Below are 18,649 nucleotides of genomic sequence, written 5' to 3'. Positions count from 1 at the left end.
CAGCAGGCAGCAGGAAGTTAGCTGTGCAGGGAAGAGGCAGGAGAAGTTCTAACTGTGGGGAAGGCCCAGCTCCACTGGCCCAGACAAGGGTGTCCTGATATTCAGGGCTAGCCCCTCCCACCATGGCTGGGAATAGGGCTGATTGGAGAGCCGGGGACCAAGTGGTCCCATTGTGGTGGCTTTTGGGTAGAGATGGGCTCCAGCTGCAAAATTCACTTCTGGAGTCCAATTTCTGAAGGCCTCCAAGTTGGAAGGTGTTGGTAGGAGCCCCTCGCTACCTGAGCACAATCAGTATGTGAACTCCTAGCGGAGAGGCTGGGCCATCCCTACCTTCGGTGACGGAGCTTCTGCTTTCTGTTCCTGGCAGCAGAGTTCCAGGTCGGCACGGATGCCACCTCCATTGAGGACGGGATAAAGAAGAGGATTGTGGTGGCTGCTCGGGATAACTGGGCCAACTATTTCTCCCGGCTCTTCCCAGTTAAGGTAAGTCTGTCTCTCTCTTCTCCAAACCCCAGATCAGCATCTCCTCCCCCTCCCCCCGCCCAAGCTTTGGGATAGTGGGGGAATCAAATTTCAAACACAGGCCCAGCTCAACATGTGCCCCTGGCCCCTTCCTGTACATAACCCCCATTTCCAAACACCCTACACTGTGGGGTATTAAAAACCAAGATTCTGCAGCTCTGGCCCATTTTGCGTCCCTTCCCATCCATCTGTCATATGCTCTCCCTATCCGCTCTTTTCTCTTATCTGTGTCTTGCTTTCCCTCTCCTGTCTCTTCTTCTTGTCTATCTGTCTATCCCCCTCCGATTTTCATATCTCCCCATCTGTCTTGGCTCTATGCTTGGCACCTGCCATGCTCTCCTTGCCTACGAGTCAATTCCCCCAGCATGCCCCCGTCCATCCCTTGGCCTATTTAGCTCTCACGGACTCCTGTCCCTCGGTCTCTGCCTATCTGCTGTGCCCGTTGGTTGTCAGACTGGTGTAGAAATGTCACCAGAGTGCTGCATTCAGGGGCTGGCAGCACCTTGTCATCTTTACATATCGGAGAAAAGGTCTCCCCAGGTGTATCCTTTCAGACGGGGCCCATGCTAAGTTCTCTGCCAGGGGCCCGTGGTCAGGACCCACCTGTGGGTGGATTTTTCTTTCAGGGGGAAAGAGGAAGTGACGTCCAGCTCCTTGGGGTTTCTCACCGGGGATTCCGGCTGCTGAAGATGGCAAAAGCAGCCAGCTTCAGCCCTGAATACCTGAAAATCCTTTGCAGCTACAGGTGAGGGGCTGGGCCCAGAGGTGGGTTCCGGGGGAGCCAGTTGCGGGACTTAAATTTGCAGGGGGTGGTTCTTGCAGGGCAGGAGGGCGGGTCTGTTCCCTCGCTGTTGGGCTGTCGGGCCGTTCCATGTTGTGATGGTGACGTGTAGAACGTGCTTTGCTGCGTCGGCGTGTGGAGCTCTGCCCCTTGAGCCTTAGACAGATGGGTGATGCCAGCGGAGGGTCTCTGTTCAGAAGGGGCGACAGCTTCCCTGCCTACACACTGCCATTTGGAGAGTGTCGCTCAGCCCTTCTGGGGTAATTTTTGTGGGCTGGTCTCATCAATTGTTTAGTTTCCCCCCCCCCCGCCCCCCCGCCGCCTTGTGTTTCGTTTGCAAGGTGAGAGTGCCATTGCCAGGTCTGTTCTCCCGGGGCAGTTGCACAAGGGATTGTGATGCTAGTGAAACACTGAACAGCCCTTCCTGTCATTGGTCGCCCCAGTGATAGGAGTGTTGGGGGTGTCTGGTGCTGGTGGCTGGAGCGTGCTCGTCCCTTTTCAGTTTTGCAGAGGTGCTGTCGGTGGAGCTGAAGGGCAGCGGCAGCTTGGAGTTCTCCCTGAAGAACGAACAGCTGATCCTGCACTCCGCGAAGGCTCGGCAGGTCAAGGCCATGGTGGAGCTTTTCCTCCAGGAGCTGAAGCAGGTGAGGGAGCGGCTGAGACGCGGCGGTGAGCGCGTGTGGGCCTGGCAGGGCAACGTGCCGTACGAGGACTCAACAGTCACGGGAACCAGAGAGACAGGCAGCAGCCCTCTCACTGTCCCCTTCCCCCACAGGACTCCAGCTACGTCATTGCTCTGCGCAGCTACGTCACGGATGACAAGAGCCTCTTGAGCTTCAAAAAGGGCGACCTCATCCAGTTACTGCCCATGCAGGGGCTGGAGCCAGGTGAGAGCATGGATCCGAGCTGGGCAGGATGGGAATCGACCCGCAGTAGCAGTGCCCAGGTGCCCATTGTCCGAGATATTCTACCTGCCATGCAGGGGGTGTTCTGCTATGCAACACGGCGTTGCCGGGAAACAGACCCAGGCAAGAGGAGGGCTGTAACCCAGGCACTGGGACTGCCCCTGCCTAACATCAGAACCAGCAGACCCCCACTTCCTCCTCTCAGCCCCAGCCAATGGGGTATCAGGAAGATCCTCTAGTGTCCTTCCCAGCATCATCTGTCACCATCTAGAGGGAGCTAAGCGGGTGGGGGCATGCAACGGCCTGGCACAGCATGAGACGAGCGGTCTAGGAGTTAGAGCAGGGGAGGAGAGCTCCCCTCCGCGCCCTCCTGCCCAGCTCTGCCACTGACTCAGTGTGACTCCACGCAAGACACGTCCCTGCTCTGTGCCTGTTTCCCCACCCGCATGTCAGGGATGTTACTCTGGGGGGGTCGTGAGGCTCTGTGCCGCCTGTAAAGCCCTCAGAAGTGCTTGCCAGAAGCACAACCCCTCCTTGCTCTTTGCCTGATGCTGTCATGCTCCTTGGTAGCGACCTGTCCCTCTCTTCACCCACCTCTGGCAGGCTGGAAGTTCGGCTCCGTTGGCGGCCGCTCCGGCCTCTTCCCCTCCAGCATGGTGCAGCTGGCAGCAGCCCCCGATTACCTCAGCACCCACCTGGACAGACAGGAGAGGCTCCAGAAGAGCCTGAAAAGAGACCGGCTGGAGACAAGTGTTAGCAAGGAGGTGAGGCCTCCGGTGGGGTCGGGGGGACATGGCTGGGCTCTGGAGTGGCTGTCGGAGGAGGGTCTCTGGAAAGACAGAGGGAAGTATCTGGGGGGAGGGTCCTGCCACTTACTGTCACCCAGATGAAAGTAGGAGTGCACAGGTGAGAGGAAGGATGGTGTAGTGGTTAGGGCACCAGCCTAGGACATGGCACACCCCAGTTCAGTTCCCTGCTCTGCCACAGACTGCCTGTGTGACCTTGGTTGAATCACTTAATCTCCCTGTGCCTCAGGTTGCTCTCTGAATCATGGGGGTAACAGCACTATCCTGCCTCACAGGGGTGTTGAGGATAATCCATTAAAGGCTGTGAGGAGACCAGATGAGGACCTTAGCTAGATCCCTGGAGGGGAGAGGGGAAGACCCACTTGGGGAAGGGAGAGGGTTCTGCAGAGGAGAGACTGGTGGTGGAGAGGCCCTCTGAGCTAACATTGGGGGCGGGTCCGGTATCTGTCCCCTCAGAGCTCTGTCCCCAGCCTGGCATCGGAAATCACCAGCTCTGCCTTCTCCCCAGACGCCCATCACTACACCATGGTGGAGTTTGCCATGGCGCACTTCAGGGAGGCCCAGTCCACGTGAGTAGCCTGGGCCCCTCCTGCTCGTGGCCGTGTGTACATGTGTGTACACATGCAGGCAGCCCCTGCCTGCGCAGAGCGAGCCTCTGTGGGCATCTCTTGTGCCAAACAAATGTCCCCTCTCTCTAGGCTGGGGATGAGCGCGGAGAGGAGGAGCCCAGCTGCCCTGGTTGAGCACACCAAGGTGGGTGTCTTTGGGGGTGGAAGGAAGGAGGTGTGAGTCTCCAGACAGAACTTCAGCCCAGGGCCACCTCCCCCTGCCCCAGACGGGGCGGTGTGTTTATTTGGGAGGTGGGCGGTTTGGAGTCAAGGGCTGATGGGCTGGAGTCCCTGGGCCTGCAGGATGCATCGATCACGCTGGGATTTCCTGTGTTGCCTGCACTTCCCAGCGAAGCCAGCGTCTCCCCTGCACTGCTCCCACTCACCCCAGTGCTCTGGCTCTGCAGGTCCCGATCCAGGAGTCCCTGCTTCAGTACTCTGACAGCGAGATGAATGAGCTGGCGACAAAGAGCTTCATGAGTAAGTCGCAGCCCTGGGGCATAGAGGGGTGGGGCTGTGGGAGCCTGGAGGGGGGCTGATTTAGACAGTCCCAGTGGCCACACAAAGATGCCTGTTGCTCAGAGGAGGGAAGAATAACCTGGTGGGAAGGGACAGCAGAGGCCCTAGGGCACTTCCACCTCTAACAACCATGTGCTCCGTAAAACTCATCTGCCTGGTGCTCGGTGTGCTCGTCCTGGAGACGAGATTGTGTTCTAGCGTCTGGATCCACACCCCTCCCCCTGGACACCCCAGGAACCACACACCAGGGCTTCATCAGCCCCACCTTCCACCCATCCTGTCCCAGTCTAATGCGGGCTCCTGCCTTGCAGCTTTGATGAGGTTCATGGGAGACCAGCCCACCCTCAAGAACCAGGCCGAGATCGATTACATCTATGAGATTCTTCAGGTTCGTGGTCCTCCTGACGGTAATGTGCTGGGGTGCTGAAGGGGATGGGAAGCCAGGAGCTGGGCTCTCCGGGAAATGGGTGTGCGTGGGCAGAGATCCGGGAACTCCCTCTTAGAGGGAGAGGTGGAAACTGAATCGGAGTTGGTGAGAAGGAGAACCCATGATTTCAACTCCTTGGGCATCTCTCCATAAAGATGATGTAGGAGCAGTCCCTTTCCTGCTGGGCCAGATGGCTGCCAGTCCCAGGAAGGCTCAGAGACCAGTGAATGGGAACCCCTGGGTGGATTTTGGTGAGGCCCTGAGGGTCCCCTGTGTGTGCTTGGGAGATGTCACAGGGGCTGGCTCGGAGGTCTGGCCCCTCTGATGCTGGTCTCCCATGTGCAGCTCTGCAAGGAGAAGGAGAACCTGCGCGATGAGGTTTACTGCCAGGTCATCAAGCAGATCACGCATAATCCCAAGCTGTGAGTACCGAGGGCTTGTCCGTGGCAAGAGATGGGCATGTGCCCAGAGGGGGCTACCTGGTTGGAGGGAGGGACTGGGAGAACACAGGGAGGGCAACCTCCTGGCTGCATGGTGTGATGCAAGGGGAGAGCCGGCCTTGCGGCCATAAAGAGTGAGGGTGGTGAGTGTGGGGAAACCCACACTGGCAGGAGGTGTGAGTGTGTATGTATGTGTACGTGCATGCTGGATCAGACCAATGGTCCATCTAGCCCAGTATCCTGTCTTCTGGCAGTGGCCAGTGCCAGGTGCTTCAGAGGGAATGAACTGAATAGGTAAACATCAAGTGATCCATCCCCTGTCGCCCATCCCCAGCTTCTGGCAAACAGAGGCTAGGGACACTTCAGAGCATGGTTTTGCATCCCTGCCTATCCTGGCTAATGATGGACCTATCCTCCATGAACTTATCTAGTTCTTTTTTGAACCCTGTTATAGTCTTGGCCTTCTCACCATCCACTGGTAAGGAGTTCCACAGGTTGACTGTGCGTTGTGTGAAGAAATACTTCCTTTTGTTTGTTTTAAACCCGCTGCCTATTAATTTTGTTTGGTGACCCCTAGTTATTGTGTTGTGAGGACTAAATACAGTAACACTTCCTTATTTACTTTCTCTACACCCGTCATGATTTTATAGACCTCAATCATATCCTCTCTTAGTAATCTCTTTTCCAAGTTGAAAAGTCCCAGTCTTATTAATCTCTCCTCATATGGAAGCTGTTCCGTACCCCCTAGTCATTTTTTGTTGCCTTTTCTGAATCTTTTCCAATTCCAATATATCTTTTTTTGAGATGGGGCGACCACATCTGCACGCAGTATTCCAGATGTGGGCGTACCATGGATTTATATAGAGGCAATATGATATTTTCTGCCTAATATCTATCCCTTTCTTAATAATTCCCAACATTCTGTTTGCTTTTTGGACTGCCGCTGCACATTGAGTGGATGTTTTCAGAGAACTATCCACAATGACTCCAAGCTCTTTCTTGAGTGGTAACAGCTAATTTAGACCCATCATTGTATATGTATAGTTGGGATTCTGCTTTCCAGTGTGCATAACTCTGCATTTATCAACATTGAATATCATCTGCCATTTTGTTGCCCAGTCACCTTAATGTTGATTAAGGAGCAGGGGCAGAGTCACTTTTCAACTATTTCATCAGTGAGTGCAATGCAGAAACACTGGACCTGAGATTCTCCTCTCTTATGCTGGTGTAAACCAGGAGTAAATCCCCTGCAGTCCGTGAAGTTACCCTGGTGTAAACTTGGTGGGCCCCACTACAGAGCAGTAATTGCCTGGCATATGCATTACCATAGGCCGTGCAGTTTATCAGGGCACCTGGTGGATGCCGGTAAGCATGCCCAGCTCCCTGCGTGTGCACCCCATCTGCTCATCGCCCCAGGGTTATGGCTCTGAAGAAGTTAAACAGTAACTATGGGTTGGGATTAGTCACTCATGGAACAATGCTCTTGTCTGTCTCAGTTGCTGAGGTGTATTTGCACTGACAGACGTTTTGCCCTGGTGACTTGATGAGTCCCAATTGCCTCTATATTGAGCTCCCTGATAAGCTGCTGATGGTTCTGAGATGCCCTTGCATTCCTGTGGCTGCTGCAGCGATTCCAGTTATTGGTGCACGTTCTTGTGCCTTATCTCTGCTCTTCCTGGGGACAGCCGGCCTTTGGTTCTCCTCCAGAGACCACTGATCCAAGGCTGAATGGCACCTATCACTGCCTCCATCCGTCCCTGTCCTCCTGCAGCGCTGTGTGATAGGTCAGTCGCCAGGACTGGGAGCTCCCGGGGGCAGAGCCTGTCTCTTGGTTCCAAGGTTTTGTCCATGCAGGCTTTGTACTGGGAAAACTGCCAGGTGTGGGGAGAATTTTGACTGAAATAGGAGGGTTATACTGGTACAAGCCCTACTGCAGATGCAGGTATAAAGGGGGTTAGACCACAGCAGCCTATTCCTGATCAGGAAGGGGGTTACTTCTCCTTTACAGCGCTATAACTGCATTCACTCTAGGGTAGCTATACCAGTATAACTACACTGCTATCCCTGAAGTAGTACAACGTATGTGGGTGTGTAGACAAGGCCTGTGTGTGCACGTACAGCGCCCAGCACAACAGGGTGCCGATACCTGAGGGGGGCCACGGTGTGACTGGTGCAGGTCCCTGACATGGATCCAGTTCACCTAGCAGCCGCTGAGCTTCCTTTTCCTGGCTGAAATGATCGAAAAAACAGTCTCATGCTCACTGTTTTCTGTTCTGTTCGGGTTCTTGTACCTTCCTCGGCACCGGGGTAGCAGAGCCCCATCCAGCCACGCGTTAAGCCATGTGACTGACCTCCATCCCGGGTGGTTTGCTGCTCTCTGTCCCTGGGGGGAGAATTGTGTGTGCAGTGGAGGGTTTTGTTTTCACTGTGGGTTTTCTCTCCCGCCATCAATCCCTTCCCCTCCTCCTTCTCCAGCCAGGCATCCATGTTGTTAGACATCCCTGTGCTATCTGAGCAGTGGAGCGGTTTTCAACTGAAGTCCCTTCCACACCATTTTCTTTCTCTCTCCACCTCCCCCACCGCCCTGCCAAATCCTGAGATTCACTTAAAACTCGTGAGATTGTAAAGAATAATCCCTGGCGGGTTCCCTCTATCAGCCTCCCAGTGCCGGAGCCTTTAGGGGTCAGTTTTCAAGCTTTCTCTCTGCAGCCAGGCGGGCTAGACACATCATTGTATTGTAAATGAAAACTGAGCTCCTCCCCGGATCTCATGACTCCAGGAGCTGGAGCTTTAAGAAACCCCCCAAATATTACAGGACTCGTGATAAAATTGTGAGTTGGTGACGTTGGTTTTAGTTCTTTTCAACCCCCCCTCTCCACACGAGGGTGTCCCTCCCCCCTGCGTGTGAGAGTTTCTCCCCCTGCCTCCCTCACTACCATACCTGGCGATCCAGTGTCCTCTCTTTCTCTGGGCCCTGCAGGGAAAGCTGTATCCATGGCTGGCGGCTCCTGAGCCTGCTCACTGGCTTCTTCCTTCCCTCCAACACCTTGATGCCATACGCCACCAAATTCCTGCAGCAAGCCAGCGCCGATCCAGCCAGCACCCACCAAGGTACCGGCTGCTTCCCAGCCCCTGCTCTTTGCACCAGCTGTGGGGTGGGGTGGGTTGGTCTGGTTAGACCTCCCTCTCCCCAAGAAAGCAGCTGTCCTGGGAGCGTTGGGGAGTTGCTGGAGCACTTGGGTTACTGGAGGGCAGTGTTTGAAAAGTATCCCTTAGCACAAAGCAGGCGGCCGCTGGGGGCTCTGCATGGATGGGGGGTGGGTCTGGACAGATCACTCATTGCCAGGGGCCCAATCCAGTTCCCTTTGGAGTCAGTGTGGCCTGTGATCTGGTTATAACTGTACTCGTGGGGCTGAGGGCCGGTCAGGCTGTTCTGTCACATGAGTCATCAACCGGCTGGGTGGAGGGATCTGAGGAGCTTGGGGTGACAGTCTCATAAGAACACAGGGAACAGAGGAGGCTGCCAGTCCTCCTCCCTCCCCTGCAACCTCCTGTGCCCCGTTTGTCCCCTGCCAACCCCAGCAGGTCGCAGAGAGGCCTGTGCTGCCCTGGGTGGATTTCTGTTGGGAAGGGCTTAGGTGTCTCTTCCACTAGAGCAGAGGCCTTGATCAGGGTCTGGTGCCTGCAGGCTGACCCGGCCCAGGGGGATTAGCTGCTCAGCCCTTCCTCTTCCTCGGCTTGTAGCATCTCTCCCTTTCCCACAGATCTAGCCAGGACCTGCTATGGCAACCTGCGGAAGATGATCATGTACGGCGGCCGCCGGCACCTGCCCTTCCGCGTGGAGATGGAAGCACTCCTGGTACCTGGCAGGGGGAGGAGCGGGGTGTCTGGGGCATGCAGGGTGGGGGTGTCATGGGGAGGAGGGAGCTGTGGAGGTGGGTTGGGTGCCATGGGACATGAGTGGAGGGTGCTGGGTGTGGGAGGGGAGTGTTTGGGGTGGAGATGGTGCAGCGCAGGGCGGAGTGAGCACTGTGGGGGTTGTATGGGTTCATTGCCACCTTTCTATCTGACCCTGTGCTTTCCCTGGGCAGAAGGGGCGTGGCTCCCGCCGGATAGTGATCGTCCTGCCCGGGGCCCTGGAATACACCACCAAAATCAGGACATTCACTGTGAGTTCCTTGCCCCTGGCACCCACGTTTGGTCCAGGCTCTAGGGCACTGGGGAGATGGGCAGTGTTACACAGTCACATGGGTGAGCCCCTGGCTAGTGCTCCCGGGAAGAGCCAAGCTAGGAGATAATTCCAGCCCTGGGACTTGGTTGGCTCCTCGTGTCGGCTGGCACCGGCTCCCTCCTGGGATGTGACAGTACCAGCACAACTCACAAGTGTTTGCCCCATGCCAACGGCGCCCCTGGGGCCCTGCGTCCCCCCCACGCCGGGAGTGCTGGGTGGCCCCCTTGGTCCGTGCGTCTGCCCCACGCCGGGAGTGCTGGGTGGCCCCCTTGGTCCGTGCGTCTGCCCCACGCCGGGAGTGCTGGGTGGCCCCCTTGGTCCGTGCGTCTGCCCCATGCCGGGAGTGCTGGGTGGCCCCCTTGGTCCGTGCGTCTGCCCCATGCCGGGAGTGCTGGACGGGTCCTGGGACTGAATAGCCGCCCTCTGCCGGGAGGGCCCTGCAACCATGTGTCTGCGCAATGTCTCATTAGCAGAGAACTCTCATTACCTTCCCCTCCAGAACTGCGGGGACAGGGGAACCCCATCCTCATTGGGCTGGGCTTGTAAGTTACCTGGCTGCTCCCAGAGCCCTGCCCGGGGCAAAGGTGCTTCAAGCTTTCTGGGCTCAGTAGAATTGAGTCGGAATCATCCCCTGTGAATCAGTGTCAGGGCTTTTCGAGGGTTGATTCACTGAACAAGCAAACGTTCCCAGCTGCTGCCCCTTTGAGGTATGGACAGAGAAACCACCAGCCCCAGAGGCTGGCTGGCATATCTGTGCCCAGACCCTGTCTTTGGGTTCTGTTCTGTCGCTCTCCACTCCCTGTCACGCCCACCCTGTAGCAGGAAGTGAGGCCAGAGGCATCTGCTCGCCCTTTGGAAGGGGTGTTTGCCTGGTCCCGAGGGTAAACCCCCCCCATCTCCCTCCCTGGCTGCAGGTGGCTGCGGAAGTGGTGCGGGAGATCTGTGAGCAGATGGGGATCAACGAGCAGGAGGAGATCCAGGAGTTCGCTCTCTTCGCCAGCAAGAACGGCGGCAAGTAAAAACAGTGTTTGCGTTGTCCTGGGGTAGATCCCTGCAGAGTTACCTGATGTGGGGCTTTGGCTCAGCTGGGAACCTCTCTGACCCCTCTCCCGCCCACAGGGCTCCACACCCGCAGGTTGCTGAAATCATCTGGGATAGGGCAGAGTGAGCCAGGCCAGCCCACCCTCGAGGCAGCTCTGAGGTGCATTGTGAGGAGGGGGCATGGCCTGGCTTCTTCCCCCTCCCCTTTGTGGGTGCTTCTCCCTGGGGCTGCTAGCAGGGAGCAGTCCCTGAGCATCGGCTAGCACAGGGCTGGAACTGTGCCTGGCCCGTCAGCTCCTCCTCCCCACGTGCTGGTGTTGGGCCCTGTGGTGATGCTGCTGCACACCAGGCTGCAGCGTCAGTGACGCTGCGATGGCAACAAGCAGCGGCTGAACGTCCCGCCTAGCCTGTTAGCATTTGCTGCAGGCGGCTGCTTTCTAAACGCGGTTTCTCCAGCACAAAGTATCATGGCTGCTGCTTCCCCTGCTGCCCTTCCCCCACGAGAGCTGGGGAAGTGCCCTTAACTGATGGCGCCTTCCTGCTTGGGGTTCCCTGGTTTATGACACCTACCCCCAAGGGCTGGGGGACTCTTGTCCGGTAGTCTGTGTTGCTTGCTCCTAAAGCTGGTTCTCCCCTTGAATAACTGGTGGCTAGCGCTATTTGACACTGGGGGACTCTGTGGCGGTGAAGAGGCCCCCTGGTGCCCTCCCGGAGTTGCTCTGAGGAGGTGGTGACAGGGCTGTGCGTGTACAGGGAAGATGGTGAGGCCGGTGCGCCAGAACGAATACATCCATGACTACCTGCTGGAGGACAGCTCAGTGATCCTGGATTTACGCCGGCTCTCCTGGAAGACACCCCTGCACTTCGAGAATGAGATTTATATCAACATTCACTACAGCCAGGTAACTTGCAGAGTCAGCACCATCCGCACGAGCCCCCTGAGGTCCACGCAGCCACGCCCACTAGCCACGGAGCAGAGTCCAGGGGCACTGTGCATACTGCTAAGGGACTTCTCCAAAGAGCCAACCACACACAGCTTGTGGGTCTTGAGAACTCCCCGAAGGGTCTCACACAGGTACTATCCATGCAGCCCAGTATCCCACTTCCAGGAGTGGCCAATAGCTAATGCTTGATCCAAGGATGGCAGCCCCCGTGTCCTCCCGGGCAGTAAAGCAGTGGGGGAGGCAGCCAGCTTCTGGACTGAAGCATAAGATCTGAGTTGGTTTTTGTTCCAGTTTGTGTGGCTGCTAATGTTCTTAACGCTCCCATCACTGTCTGATCCTCCTTGGTGCCTGTCCCCTCTCTCACATCTCCCCCTGGGGAAGAGCCCAGTACTCACCCCAGCCCTGTGCGTAGGGCAGCCACCCTTACAGGCTGCCAGGATGCTGTTTGCAGCTGTATTGGCTAAATCCAGCGTTTAGGTATCAGTGAGCAGACCCCTCCTGCTTCCTCCTCCTTCCCTTCCCCTGCTTGGAGACAGCTGCTCCAGAGATCCCCGTCCCATTTGGTTGGCTCACGTGCAGCGCCGTGGGGTCTGTGAAGCAGTGTGCAAAGACGAGGCTAAAGGGTGCAGTGCAGGTAGCTAGGTGTGAAAGACAGGGAGCCCAAAGGTCGATCATGGGGTCTGTATGGTACCCAGAACATGTCCCACTAGTGAGTTGCTGGTGCCTTTTGGCTGAGTAACGAAGAGGGGCCCTCACCCTGCTGCCCTGGGCCCAGGCTGGAGCTTGTGGCCTGGCATCCAGTTAGAGCTGGGGTGTGAGGACAAGCAGAGCTCTTTGTATTGGGTTCCTGCTGTCCCTGGCTATTTGCATCTGCCAGAATGGGGCTGGGAGCTAGGCGTCTGCTCTAGTGCTCTCTCAATAGAACTCCCTGCAGTGCAGAATCCAGGCCTCTGCCGCGGGAGGCCAGCCAGGCCAGTTCTTAGCAGCTGGCAAGCTTCCCCTGTGCTGTGGTTGCTCTCAGGTGCAGCGGGATTACCTGAAAGGGATGCTGTTGCTGAACTACAACAGTGAACTGGAGAAGCAGGTGGGCACCATGGCCCTTTTCCAGCACTGGGCCAGAGGACTGGGCTCCCCACCATCCAGGTAAGTCTGTCTCTGTGGGGTTTCCAGGGGTGGCCAACCTGGACCAGAGCAGTGTTCTAGGTAGTCCAGAGTCCTGTCTTGATGCTTCAAAGCGCTGCCTCATGCTTCAAAGCAAGATGCAAGAAACCCTACAGTGGATAATTATGGAATAACCTGGCTGTAGGGGAAGTTCCTTCCTGGCCCCAGGCACTTGGTGGCTGGCTCACGCTTGGAAGCACGAGGGTTCACATCCCTCTTACGCTCTTAACCGACCTGTGAATATTCTCAGTAGCCACGTAACATCTTTTAAAAAAAAATTCTACTAAGCTCTTATCATCATTGGTACTTTGTGGCAAAGTCCTGCAAGGTTACGACTTGAGTTCGACGGGTTCCCTCTGATCCGGTTTAAACTTGTTGCCTTTCAATTTTATTGAATGTTCCCTTGTTCTCTCTCATTAGGGCAAAATTTTCACTAACATTAGGCACCATATTTAGGCATCTAATAAATATGGATGAAGGTTGCCTAAAGAAGGCTGCACGGAGACAAAGATTCCTTCCACCAGCTGGGAGCTTGATTTGCAGGCTCCCTTCCAGCGTCCTTGGACCCTGTGTAGAATGGGGTGGTGTTGGCAGAGGTGGAAGCATCTTTGAAAATCCCATGAGCCAGCGCTGGTGGAGATGAACCATTCTGGCTCTGGGGTACTAGGTGGTCAGGAATGTCTGCTTGAGGGGGAAGCTGTAAAGGCATTCCAGTAAGCCAGGATGGGGGTGAGGTGTAAAGTGCTATTTGGTTTAGGGGGACCGGTGGCCCCAGAGCCCCACTGGCTAGCTATACAAGTACGCAACACCATGTAGTTCTATTGCAATGCTGCAACCTTCATTCAAATAGTGCTAGTTGTCTTTGGGACGTACATTATTTCACTGGGCACTGGCTTGCCCTTCGCTGGTGTGTACGTTTCTTTCCTGCTGAAGTTGGATGTCCCTTGTTTCGTCTGTGTCTAACTCAGACATAACTTAGTCCACCTGCCCCTATAAACTGATCTAATGTCCTCAACTAGTCCTGTGTGGTTCTTCTCTACTAACCCCCGCATGGAAGTGAGTTAAGGCATGTCTAAGTGAATACTTACTGCCCAGCACGTCGGGGAGCAAATCTAACTGGCCGCGCACTAATGGTGTATGTGGAGCCTGCTGATGCGCACTACCTGTTCCCTAGTGCATGCTGACAGGTAGCGGGCGGCCAGCTGGAGCGCTGTAGATCTGCACCCCAGCTTGCCGTGCAGTAACTGTTCGTGCAGGCATGTCCTTATGTTCTCTGCTTGTCTGGGTAGTCAGGAGTTGATGGACTATACCCCAAAGCCCGTGCTCCAGCTCGTCAACCCCCAGGCTCTCCAAAGCCAAGTCAACCGGCTGCTGGAAACCATGAAGCCACTCGGACAGCAGAAGGCAAAAATCGAGTTTGTAGGTGAGGCGACTGTGGACAGGGGCCCCTGGGAGAGGGAAGGGAAGAGCCCCTAACACTGCTTGCTGCCTGGGCTCAGTGGATGCCACCTTTGCACTGGGTTCCTGTTTGCCACCAGGTGCTATTTGCAAAGTTGGCAATGATCCAACAGAGCCTTGATGAGCCCAGGACCAGGGAACCTGAGCTCAGCCTGGGGCCAGGGCATTCGTCATAGAGGGTCCCCACCTCTGGCCTTGGCTCTCTTTGGAGGCCTGCCAGGGTTCCATGCAAAACCCTTAAGAGCTTTTCATGGGGTTCTGGTTTTGTGCGTATTTACTGTTCTTCAAAGGCCAGGGCATGAATAAAGCCAGCGTGTGGCTGCAGTGAGGGGATGGGGAGTTGCCATTATCGCTGTTTGATTTGCAAACAAGCGCTTGGCGCTGTCTCACGTAGCGTTCTGCAGCTTTTGGACATAGGCATTAGTACAGTCTCCCTTCCCGCAGAGCATGTGATCCAGCTGCCTCTCTTCGGCTACAACGTGTACCCCGTGGAGCGGTGCAGCGAGCCCAGGATTCCTCTACCCTGCATCCTGGGAGCGAATAGGGACCAGATCGTCGTTGTGGCCAGCAGGTCCCAGGTATGCTGCCCAGAGCGCCTGGGTATCTCGCTACCTCGGCCCACTTGTGCATTGGCTTTGTGCAAACTTTCTCTTTCTCGCACAAGTCAGAGTCCATGGCAGGGGACAAAATTAGTGGACTTTGTCCACTCGCTGCCACCCCCCTACACAGTGAGCGTGGAGGTAAGCTGGCACCAGGACCCCCACCCAGTACTCTGGCTCGGTGGTTTTTCCATGACGTGTCCTATAGCCCTGCACTGGCTTAGAAGAGGTTCAAGGGCTGAGCTCTGCTTCCTTAACGTTCTGTATTTACATGACTGTGGTGAAAGCCTGCACTAGGGGTGGGGCGTTGAGGGCATTGGGCTCCTGATCCTCCGTGTCCTGCACTGGAGCAGCCCCTCTCATGGCAGGTTCTCTCCCTGGGCACAGGAGCTCTGCTGCTGCATCCCGCTGAAGGAGGTGCAGAGGATGCGAACCCTGCGGCCTTTGGACGACTCCGGGGTGCCAGGTCTGGAAGTGAACTATGGCTCTGTGGAAAATCCTCAGACCATGTGGTTTGAACTGCACCAGGTAAAGAGAGCCCTGAGCACTGCCTGCTACTGGCCATGTTAATGAACATAGTTATTGGGACGATATTTAATCCTTTCTGAGTTGGTTTCTCCAGCCCCCTGGTGCCCACACTTTGACCAACTGAGACCGAGGCTGACAGCACTAGAGCCTTCCCCTAGCTCGGAGATAGGGGCTCTGCGAACTACAGTTCCCAGCATCCACTGCTCCCTCTTCAGCCAAACAGCATTGTTGGTATTGTGCTGGGAACTGTACTCAACCAAGGGCATCCCTCTGTAGTAGAGGGTGGCAAGCTAGAGCCACTCCATGGGCTATCCCGGGTCATGTCCCATCCAAACTGGCCTGTTTCCTTTAAAGCTGAAAAATCTTTCCTCATCCTTTACCCTGGTTGTGATCCTTCAAGGTTCCCAGAACACAGCAGCATCTTCCCTTGCACTACCTGCAGCGGCTGCATCGCTCTCGCATGCGATAGGAGAGCTCGCAGGCTCCTGCAGTAGGTGCAGCGTGAGACTCTGGGCCCTGGTTGGGGGAGGAAATGGCAGCTGCTAAAGCCTTGAGCAGGAAAACTGCCTCGAAATTAGTGATGGCTTTTCCTTGCGTAAGGAGCTGGCGCTCTGCTTAATGGATTGTATTAAATAAAAAGGCGAAGTTAGTTTAGTGCCAGCCGCAGGCTCTGGGGCTGCTAACCCTCGATGGGCTCGTCTACCCAGGGATGGTAGGGTATGCCTAGGCCAGAGCTGGAAGGTATTTCCAGCTCAGTGAGCCGGTCCCACTCTAGCGTGCTACAGCCAGATGTGTAGCCGAGGCGGTGCCAGGAGCTAACCACCCTGAGTACATATCTACGGTTTCAGGCAGGAATAAACTCGGGGCAGCCAGCGGTGGAGTCACTGCAGCTACTCTTCTATTTTTAGCACCTAACGTGCTCAGAGCTAGCGAGGGTTCGTCTGCCTGAGCTGGCACTTACCCCCTACAGCGCCAGCAGAGACGTAGCCTTAGTGCAGAGTAAGCCAGGGCATGCACCGTCTCCGTGTGTGGATACTCGTACTCCACCCTTTGAGCACCTGTGTGTGCTTTAGCTAAGGACACTGAAGTGTATCCACACGGGAGATAGTGCAGAGTCGCTGGAGTGCCCCAGCTACTCGGGGCTCCCCCCAGACAAGCCTGAAGTTTCACTTTGGAAGGCTAGAATTACGACCCCCCCCCCCCCTTCAGCTACCAGCCTTGTAGTGAGTCAATGAATGCCCCTGTTCTTGCAGCAGCACAGAACAGTCATTCTCCCCCCCCCCCCCCCCCCCCAGTTATAGTGGAATAAACAAATCCCCTAAGATTTATAGCCAGCGACCAGGGTCTAAGCATTTCCCTTGGCACCTGGCTTACATGCTGGTTCTGAAGTATTGGGCAAGATCTGTATAAGAAAGAGCACAGGTAGCAAGCAGCTGCTTTGCCAAGAGAAGGCCTGGAGTTTAAGCCCAGCCCTGCTGGTTTAGCAGAGGTAGGTGACTGGATGTAGCCTCTGTGGGTGTCAAATTTCCACCTTAGGAGAGGTGAGGAAGTGAAGGGGACAGGACCGGGAGGGGCTGCGGTGTTCAGGGTAAACAGGGAATTACTTCTACTGCACTGTAATCTTTACAGGCCAAGGAACTGTACCACACGATCACAGTCATCCTGGAGGAGGGAGAATCTCAGTCCTAACGACCCAGGCTGGAAGACGGCTAAGCAGAACAGGGCTATCCTCAGCTTGGACAGCTTATCAAGCACTTCTCACACTGGCCTGTGCCCCATTCACCATCCTGCTCTCCAGCTGCCTTGTTCTACCAGCACACTCCCCTCTCCTGCTTTCCAAGGCTGCCACTCCCTTGCCAGCCTGGCATCCAAGCTGTTTGGTCACCTTACTTCTGCACCACCACGTGCCAGAACCTGGACCTCCGCCGTAGCACTGCTCCTCATCCCTTCCTGCCCCAGGCTTGGTTCGTACGTCACTCCCATTCAGCGTCCTTTGGAGCTGCATGGTCTCCCCAGGCAGAGCGGAGCATGCAGTGGCCCAAGGCCCTGGTCTTTCACAAGCTGCTACAAGCAAGTGGGGAGGAGCAGCCCAGGGACTTCCAGGTACAGGACTACAGTCCTTTTTTGCACTAACAACAAACTCACACATGGCAGCAGCAGGGGAGTCTGGTACTTGCCAGAGACTTTGCATCACCCAGAAAAAGATACGACTCCATCCACTGGCATTAAATTCCTGAGAGCGGCCTCTTATCTTACTGGTGGCAGCTCTTGGACATTATCACAGAGCAGGTCAGTGAGTGTCAATATGCAATTACCACGTATGCCAAGGCAGAGTTTGAGCTGCAATGGTAAGACTGTTGACGGCTACTCTGATTTCTTACTGGCTGTCTGCATAGTGTATGTTGATTTTTCTTTCTAATCTGAAGAACTCAGTCTGACCATACAGCTGTATATTTAAATGATGCCTACTTGCCCAGCCAACTAAGATACAAATTGCCTTCCCCAACAGAGGGGAAAAAATCAGAATGTAAAAAATAAATCCTTAATTTATTTTATTACATTACTATAGATCTCCAGCTGGGGGAGAGGTGTTTATGCTTCTGTGGAAAAAAAAAATCAATGAAATATTTAATAACCAATAAATTATTAAAGTCTCGGTTCCTTTCAGTTTTTGGAGCTATGAAAATAAAACCGTTGGTTTCCATGTGCACTAGGCAAAGAGGCTGTTCTGTCAGTGGGGGCTCATGGGCACGTTTTGAGGCATTTGAAAAGCATGAGCAGGTTGGGAATGAACATGGCCCCTTGGGCCAGCTATTGAAAGCCAGCCCCAATGCTCAGCGCGTGAACATTAGTTACCCCCTAGGAATTCACTGGGGATAATGTGATGTGAGTTGGCAAAGGCAGCAGTTCCTGTAGCCAAGTGTCCATATTGTAACTAACGCCAATGACTACACGGGTACGGAGGCTAAAAGGCCTTCCTTGCTGCTGCCTCCTAGTTTGAGCCATGAACGAATCTTGCACTCTAGCTGCCCATGCTCCAGCTGTCCCATGGCTGAGTTTTCCAGGGGCACGACAACCTCTTGCAGGGTGGGAAGGAAGAAAGGGTTAGGAAAGAGAGCCTCACGGCTGCTACTCTGAAACCTTTCATGTGGAGACTGCACATTCAGTCCCCAGCAGCCCATGTGCTAAGAGGGTTGGCCGCTTTGTCAGAGACTTAAATGGCTGACTGATTCCTTGTGTAACAGAGCTGGCACTAGAAGCCAGGAGTTCTGTTGGCCAGTCCTCTCCCCAAGCAAAGTACAGCATTAACAAAATCATTCTCAGGGCAATTCAACCATCACCTTTGAAATGGCCCCTACTGCTTTAGATCTGTTGCCTGTATATTCTCTCCCCCCCCCCCTCCCCACACACACACACACACACACACACAGGCAGGAGGCAGCTCTAACAACCTGGCCCCACCTCCCTTCTCCCAGGGCCTTGGAAGGGGAGGGTGCAGCACCAGGGCACTGTGAAAGACTAGAGGGAGGAAGAGAAACAAGACACTTAGACCCAGAGCTTCTCTTTCCTCTGCTGTCACCATCCTCTGCCAGTTCTCTTCTTATAAACCTATCAATCCCCCTCATCCACCCCAGGGGGCGCCCTATGTGTTTCCTGGCTGGAGCCCCTAGTCAGCATG

The 18,649-nt window shown here is 55.3% G+C and overlaps 1 protein-coding gene across 3 annotated transcripts in view; it reads left to right on the top strand.

The window, feature by feature from the left end:
- LOC101954014 (unconventional myosin-XVB) overlaps positions 1–17,626 on the top strand; it is a 50,798-nt gene extending 33,172 nt beyond the window's left edge. For all 3 annotated transcript variants that reach the window (XM_065563437.1, XM_042841118.2, XM_024101734.3), the window contains 20 exons: positions 368–483; positions 1,149–1,267; positions 1,806–1,947; positions 2,079–2,190; positions 2,812–2,972; positions 3,471–3,583; positions 3,713–3,767; positions 4,030–4,102; positions 4,453–4,529; positions 4,914–4,990; positions 7,989–8,119; positions 8,773–8,867; positions 9,100–9,177; positions 10,154–10,250; positions 11,034–11,182; positions 12,246–12,367; positions 13,675–13,808; positions 14,288–14,421; positions 14,830–14,970; positions 16,600–17,626. In XM_065563437.1, coding sequence (XP_065419509.1) covers positions 368–483; positions 1,149–1,267; positions 1,806–1,947; positions 2,079–2,190; positions 2,812–2,972; positions 3,471–3,583; positions 3,713–3,767; positions 4,030–4,102; positions 4,453–4,529; positions 4,914–4,990; positions 7,989–8,119; positions 8,773–8,867; positions 9,100–9,177; positions 10,154–10,250; positions 11,034–11,182; positions 12,246–12,367; positions 13,675–13,808; positions 14,288–14,421; positions 14,830–14,970; positions 16,600–16,659 — 2,186 coding nt within the window. In that variant the 3' untranslated portion in view covers positions 16,660–17,626. The remainder of the gene's footprint in view (positions 1–367; positions 484–1,148; positions 1,268–1,805; positions 1,948–2,078; positions 2,191–2,811; positions 2,973–3,470; positions 3,584–3,712; positions 3,768–4,029; positions 4,103–4,452; positions 4,530–4,913; positions 4,991–7,988; positions 8,120–8,772; positions 8,868–9,099; positions 9,178–10,153; positions 10,251–11,033; positions 11,183–12,245; positions 12,368–13,674; positions 13,809–14,287; positions 14,422–14,829; positions 14,971–16,599) is intronic.
- The last annotated feature ends 1,023 nt before the right edge of the window (positions 17,627–18,649 follow it).

The sequence above is a fragment of the Chrysemys picta genome, chromosome 12 (genome assembly GCF_011386835.1).
Source record: "Chrysemys picta bellii isolate R12L10 chromosome 12, ASM1138683v2, whole genome shotgun sequence".
Taxonomy (NCBI): Eukaryota; Metazoa; Chordata; order Testudines; family Emydidae; genus Chrysemys; species Chrysemys picta.
The sequence above is the reverse complement of the archived record's forward strand: the minus strand, read 5'-3'. Positions and strand labels throughout refer to the sequence as shown.